Here is a 6,471-nt window from a genome sequence, read left to right as displayed (position 1 = left end):
TCTCGTAGCAGCGAGGTCTGTATCCCAGCATGGGGGCCCTGCGTAAGGGCAGCTCTGCCAGAGGAGGAAGTGGCTTGGAAGGAGGAGTGGCAGCTGCGGGCCCTGGGGGTGGGGCAGCAAAGACCCAGCCAGCTGGGGAGCTGGACACCCCTCCGCTAACTCCATAACCCAGTGTCCAGCGGGGTCTGATGGCTCCACTGTGTGGGCAGGGTGCTTGCAGATGCTCCTAGGGGTGTCCCCTGCACAGATCCTTTGTGCTCTGTGTCCTTTACCCCAACAGCAGCAGTGGCCCACCTGCCGCCTCCAGCTCTGGCAGGTGGCCCCCTGCTCCGGCCCCCTCAGGGACCGGGGCCAGGCCTCTGCCCCAGTGTGGCGGCTGCCTCAGGAGGGCTGTTCTCTGCTGTGGCCACAGAGCTGTCACACAAGCCACGTGCAGGCCTGCCTGAGGCACCTTTATTTCTCTGGGTCACACGGGCACCCAGCTTGGCGCCCCTCGCCCTGGGAGCAGAAGCAGTATAAAGCCCGGGGCTTGGGGAGGGCCAGCTGGCCTGTGGGGAGAAGGTGCTGGAACCTCCAGGAGCCCTCTCCGCCGAGTCCTGGGGCAGGCGGCGGCTGTGCCTTCCAGCTCAGACACAGGCAGCCGGGGGCCACCTGCCTCCCAGGGCGACCCCTGCAAGTGGCTGGGAAAGCGGTGTCCAAGTCTCAGGGGAGGAGCTGGGCAGCGGGCGGCCAGCAGGGAGCCTGCCTGGTCACAGGGCTGCCTTCCCCGCCTGGCAGCCCCTCTGCTGCAGCTTCCGGATGAGCTCCAACAGGTTCATCTGCAGCGTCAGCTCCTGGGAGGCAGAGGGGACCGGTGAGGGCTAGAATGACCTGGTCTCCCCTGGCCACTGCCCAGTAGCCGAGACCAGGAAGGAGGGAAGCTGGGTCTCTGGTCCCAGGAGGCCCAGGCATGGTGGCACTGTCCCTGTGGCCAGCAGGGCCAGCCTCCGTGCTGGGCTCAGCACAGAAACCCTTCCCGGGCCCTAAGTCCCGTCTCGCCTGGACCCCTGCCCCAGGCCTGGGGTGGTAAGAGCCCCAGGTGGAATCCACTGGGCTGCAGGCCCCGGGGCTGACCTGCGGGTTGGTGGTCACGTAAAAGCCGGCCACGCCCGCCTTCTCCAGTGTGCTCTGCTGGTCCGCCACCTTGCGGTCCAGCTCCAGCACGATCTTCCGGTCCATCGCCCGCTGTTCCTCGCGGATCCGGTGCTCCACCGCCTGCCACGGGAAGAGAGCGTGAAGGCGGCTCTGGGCTCGCCCCCCCTTGCCCCCCCCCCATCCCCAGTATCCTTGTCAATCCCTTCTCTGTGTCATGCTAAGTGGCTTGGGGCTGACCCCAAATGCCTCTCTGCAGGCCCCTCCTACCCCATAGTTTGCGGGTTACCTGCTGGTCTCCCTGGAACAAGGACGGCCCCTTCCTGGCGGGCCCTGCCCCCCACTCGGCACCTGCTCTGTGCAGGCCCAGCCTACAAGCAGCCACTGTCTGGGGGCAGGGGGATGGCAGATGAAGCTTCAGTCTCCACCCAGCCCCCGTAGGACAGCCGTGTGCTGGGACTCACTGGGCCTCCGAGGCCTCCCAGAGCAGCCACCAGCTCCCAAAGCCACTCTGGGACCTTCAGGTGGCGCCCACAGGAGGAGCCAGGCCCAGCCGCCCTTCCTGTACCCCCTACCTCCAGCTCCCGCTGCTGGGCCGCCTGGAGCACGGGCAAGTTGTGGGGCCGGCAGGCCTGCTGGGCTTCCTGGTGCTTCTGCCGCAGCGCCTGCTTGAGCACTGGGAGGGGATGAGGGCCGTCAGCAGGTGGGCTGAAGAGGGGGCCCCACAGTGCCTGCCCCTGCACGCTGACCAGAGTGGCCAGGCCGAAGGGGTACACAGGGAGCCCCATCTTGTGATCCCCCTGGCCCAAAGCCTTGCTCTGGGAAGTGGGGCAGGACCCCAGCTGTCCCCCGCCCCTAGGGGTGGGCCCTCAGTAGCCCCAGGCTCGGCCTCACCCAAGACACATTCTCCTCTCCATCAGTGAGGTCTCGGGGGGTGGGGGTGGGGCAGGGAGGGCCGGCGTGGGCTGGACCAGAGCTGCAGCCTGGGGGCTTCTGGCTCGGCTGGCCACGGAGCCCAGTTCCGTATGTGCCTGCCCCTTCACCCATGGGGACACTCAATGAACCGTCCAGGAGGCCACCAGGGACAAAGATGGAGGAGGAGAATGGGCGCTGTGCCAGGGCATGGGCCCCTGCTCCAGCCTTGGGCTGGTGCCGGGAAGCTGCGGCTCCCGACCCCGGCGCAGCAGCGGGGGAGGGGGCTCCGTGTGGGGGAGTCTGTTGCTCACCCATGGCTGGGCCGTGACACAGATGGGGGCAAGGTGTCCAGTCCCATGGGCATGGAGAGAGGAGGGTACCGAGGGGTGAAAACACATTGCAGGTCACGAAGACGTGGCTACGTCTGGCTGCCCCTGGGGAGAGCCCCCTGCTCTGCCTATCCCCGCACACACCTCGGTGATGGCACCGGCCACAGGGAACGTGTTTGAAGGCAGGAGCCCTGCAGTCATCTCCATAAACAGAGGAACAAGAGACTCCTCTGTTGCCGGGCAACGGTGCCACACGAGGAGGACACAGGATGCTGGGAAATGGGTCAGCACAGGAAACATCACCTCCATGCCATTTATCCACCCTCAACTCCCAGATTCCGCAGGGAGAGCACCTGGGAGGGAGGGAGAGAGCTGCTGGCTGCCCCGGCAGAAGAGGCCTGGCCTTGGCAATGACCATGGAGAGCAAGGAAGGCGGCAGCAGCCAATCACACCTGCTGACACAGGACGGTGGCGAGGCCTGGCCATCACCGGCTGCCACAGAACGGGGCCAGAGCCTTCCAACGCTCAAGCAGCGAAGGGTCCAGTTTCCAGACACTCTCCTGCTGAAGGGAGACTGTTCCAGGCTCCTGGCTTCGGCCTGGCCTGGCCCAGCCCTGGCTGCTGCAGCCATTTGGGGAGTGAACTAGCAGATGGAAGACACCAACGCTTTGCAAGACTGACAAGAACACTTTCCAACTCGTCCTGTGATGCCAGCCTCACCCTGGCACCCAGCTTTCACAGACCAGTGTTTGTATGAACCTAGAGGCAAACATTCTTAACGAGAGATGAGCACACTGGGGCAGGTGCTGTGGCGCAGTAGGTTAATCCTCTGCCTGCAGCACCGGCATCCCATACAGGTGCCGGTTCTAATCCTGGCTGCTGCTCTTCCAATCCAGCTCTCTGCTGTGGCCTGGGAAGCAGTGGAAGATGGCCCAAGTCCTTGGGCCCTGCACCCACATGGGAGACCAGGAGAAGCACCTGGCTCCTGGCTTCAGATGGGTGTAGCTCCGGCCATTGTGGCCATTTGGGGAGTGAACCATCGGATGGAAGACCTTTCTCTGTCTCTCTCACGGTAACTCTACCTCTCAAATAAAAAATAAAATCTTAAAAACAAAAACAAACAAAAAAACCCTAACGTCCCCATAAAGGACGTTCCAGTAGAATTCATCCCAGGATAAATTTATCCCAGGAATGCAGCTGACCCTAGAAATTCAAAAACCAGAGTAAGAGAAGAACCACCCAAGCTCTCAACAGATGCCAAGAGGGCGTGACAACTGTCACCCACACCTGGTAGAAACACACAGACGCTGGGGCAGAAGGACTCAGCCTGGGGCCCCCCAACACCAGGCGGAACTTTCTGGACCAACGCTTAAGCCGTATCTAATTGTGCCTCGCCTGCTGTTCAGGCTACAGGATACACAAAGTGGAGAAAGCGGCCAAGTGACAGCGCGACAGACCGAGAGGCAGGGACCGGTCTGCCCTGGCCTCTCCGGAGTCCCACGGGCAGAGACCAAAATTACCCAATGCACTGCCCGGACCTAGCCTGGCTCCTTGCTTACAGTCACCCAGCAATTGGGGAGGTCAGGAAGGGTCGGGTCCCGAGACACCTGCAACGGTTCGTTTTCCGGGAGGATGCCCTGCGTGGTGATGCTGACAGTGTCCCTGTCCCAGCCGGCCGGCTCTCCATTCTGGGCTGGCCCCCACAGCTGCTTGAAGGCAGGGCGGTGTCTCAGCAGAAAACACAAAAAACAAACCAAAAAAACACAACTACTCCAGCCACAGATGTCAACAGTGCTGGGTTGAGAACCCCAGTCCTCAGGGATGCCCAAGCGCTGTGGTGTCCCGCAGAGCAGGCCAAAGGCGACCCTCCCCGCGGGGCCGCCAGGCGGTCTGCTCGTGGGCCGACCAAGCACCAGGCCTCGGGACCTCCTGCCCGAGGAGGGGGATTCTGCGCGTCCCGGCAGGCAGGGGGCTGGGGAAAGCACAGCCAGGCAGATGCACCCGCCGCCCTGGAGCCGGCCAGCCCCGGGCCCCCTGGCGGGCGACGCGCCCCCCGCCCCCGCGCACCTCGGTGCTCGTTCTGCAGCCGCAGGCGCTGGTTGTACAGGCTCTTCTCGGTCAGGTGCTGGATCTCCAGGAGCCCCTGCACGATCTCGAACACGGTGCCGTCGAGGAGCGCCAGGGCCAGGTCGCTGAGCGTCGTGTAGGACAGGCGCTGCTGGAAGGAGCTGCGGCACCGGAGCGGGCGCGGTGAGCGCGAACGGGGTTCCGCCCGCCCCGGCTGCCCGCCGCACCCGCCTCGCCAGCCCGCAGCCGCGCACCTGGGCAGCTCCTTGACCAGGTTCTGCAGCGCCGACAGCAGCTGATAGTGCCGCTCCTGCTGCCGAGTGCCGTCCGCCGCCTCCTCCAGGGCGCCCGCGTAGCGCTCCATGGCGCCCGCGCCCTGCAGGCACCGTCTCGGCGGCGCCCCTACAACAGCCCACGGCGCGGCCCCCAGACGTCCACCCTGGGCGCGGCGCGGCCCGCCCCCTGACGTCCGTTCCGAGCGCCGCGTATCCCCGCCCCCTGACGTCAGTCTTGAGCGCCGCGCGTCCGGCCTCCGCCCCGCCCCCGCGCGGAGGCTCCTGGGAGAATGCTGCTAGCCCCTCCTCCGACCGTGACGCGCAGTCCCGTCGCGGGAGTTTTGAACAGTTTCGTGCTGCTCGCAGGGTCTGCGGCGGCCGAGGTCGCGCCACCTGCAGCAGTCGCCTGTCGTTCCTGTCCTCCCGTGGCCCCGCCCCGCGGGGTGAGAGGTCAAAGGCCAGGGCCCCAAAGAACTGGGTCTCGCGCACCGTCAGAGGCCAGGCAGAGGCGGGCGCTGGGGTCGGCCCCTGCCCTGCCGGGGCGCGGACTGTGCCCGCTTCCCGGGCAGGACGTCTGGTCACTGCTCCGTGCCCCAGGCCTCGCCCCGTCTCAGCCGCCGTGCGGGGCGCCGGGTGTCGGGTGCGTGATCAGCCCAGCCTGGAGCGGCCATCCGTGCGGCGCACTGGACAAGGACGCAGGTGCAGAGGCCCCGGGGCTGAAGACCAGCACGGCAGGGCTGCGGAAGGGGCGGGCGTGGGGCCGGGCAGCGCCGGTCGGGAGACCCCTGGAGCCGTGCTGCTCGGCGGACCGTGAGCTGGCCTCCGTTCGCCTTGGGGGACACTGCCGGGGAGAGGCGGCAGTGTCCAGCTGGGCTCACACTGGAGTTCCTCCTTGGCCTCCACCTCTCTCCAGAATGTCTTTAGCGGCCTGGGCCAGGACCACCCCCTCCACGCAGCTTGAAACTAGGAACCAGAGGGATAATAAGTGGCCTCCCGGTTGCCCCTCTTCCAGGCCAGCTCTCTGCTGTGGCCCGGGAAGGCAGTGGAGGATGGCCCAAGTGCTTGGGCCCTGCACCCCATGGGAGACCAGGAGAAGCACCTGGCTCCTGGCTTCGGATCAGCACGGTGCGCCGGCCGCAGCGGCCACTGGGGGGTGAACCAACGGAAAAGGAAGACCTTTGTCTCTCTCTGTTCACTCTGCCTGTCAATAAATAAATAAATAAATGGCCTCAGGCTGTCTCCATGGAGTATAGAAGGTGGGGCCACACCCCTGAGCTGGAGACGCATCCTGGCACCCTGGAGTGGTGGGAGCTGAGGTGCTGCTCTGAAGCTTGTGGGAGCAGAACCTGCGGCGGGTGGCCACAGGACCCGGCTGGGACTGGGATTGGGGGACGTAGGCCTGGGGATGGGGTGGGCGTGGGGGGCGGTGACCAGCAGTATGGCGAAGGCACAGAATTGTCTGGGCCCGCCTTCCCCGGGTGCCCTGCTCCCTATGAAGGGCACCCAAGGGGGCAGGCTGCGCAGCAAGGATCTGGGCAGGGGCGGGCCGGAGGACCTCTAGTCCCCTCCAGGGCTCTGGGTCAGTGGGTGGGGTGGGCTCTCTGAGCTGCACCTGGAGTGGCACAGGCCTGGGTCTGGACGCCGCCCCTTAGGCTTGCTCGCTGTTGATGCAGAAGGGTCCCGGCTCCTACAAGCAAGCACGTGGGCAGGGTAACCCTTGGGCAGGACTCCTGGGCCACGTCTGGGTCGTGAGG

At 65.6% G+C, this 6,471-nt stretch overlaps 1 protein-coding gene across 4 annotated transcripts; it reads right to left on the bottom strand.

The window, feature by feature from the left end:
* Positions 1 to 426: 426 nt before the first annotated feature.
* On the bottom strand, positions 427 to 4,892 carry DGCR6L (DiGeorge syndrome critical region gene 6 like). 4 transcript variants are annotated; one of them, XM_062182757.1, is made up of 6 exons: positions 3,935 to 4,323; positions 2,828 to 3,018; positions 2,520 to 2,647; positions 1,707 to 1,807; positions 1,114 to 1,254; positions 427 to 833 (listed from the first exon to the last, which is right to left on the bottom strand). In XM_062182757.1, the coding sequence occupies exons 2-6, from the start codon at positions 3,004 to 3,006 to the stop codon at positions 750 to 752; spliced, it is 633 nt and encodes a 210-aa protein (XP_062038741.1). In that variant the 5' UTR covers positions 3,007 to 3,018; positions 3,935 to 4,323; the 3' UTR covers positions 427 to 749. The 4 variants fall into 4 exon arrangements, with proteins under 4 accessions (XP_062038741.1, XP_062038742.1, XP_062038740.1 ...); XM_062182758.1 differs by lacking the exons at positions 2,520 to 2,647; positions 2,828 to 3,018; positions 3,935 to 4,323 and adding exons at positions 4,443 to 4,603; positions 4,697 to 4,892; XM_062182756.1 differs by having other exon boundaries at positions 2,828 to 4,323.
* Positions 4,893 to 6,471: the final 1,579 nt, after the last annotated feature.

Source organism: Lepus europaeus, chromosome 23 (assembly GCF_033115175.1).
Source record: "Lepus europaeus isolate LE1 chromosome 23, mLepTim1.pri, whole genome shotgun sequence".
Taxonomy (NCBI): Eukaryota; Metazoa; Chordata; class Mammalia; order Lagomorpha; family Leporidae; genus Lepus; species Lepus europaeus.
The sequence above is the reverse complement of the archived record's forward strand: the minus strand, read 5'-3'. Positions and strand labels throughout refer to the sequence as shown.

Bases quoted from the DNA above. Each gene is read 5' to 3' on its own strand.
- DGCR6L (XM_062182756.1), bottom strand. From the start codon at position 3,006: ATGGCTGCAGCAGCCAGGGCTGGGCCAGGCCAGGCCGAAGCCAGGAGC. The intron at 2,648-2,827 runs GTGTGATTGGCT...CCCATTTCCCAG, and splicing joins CCACCGTCCTGTGTCAGCAG to CATCCTGTGTCCTCCTCGTG. The intron at 834-1,113 runs GTCAGCCCCGGG...TCTGCCTCCCAG, and splicing joins ACGTGACCACCAACCCGCAG to GAGCTGACGCTGCAGATGAA.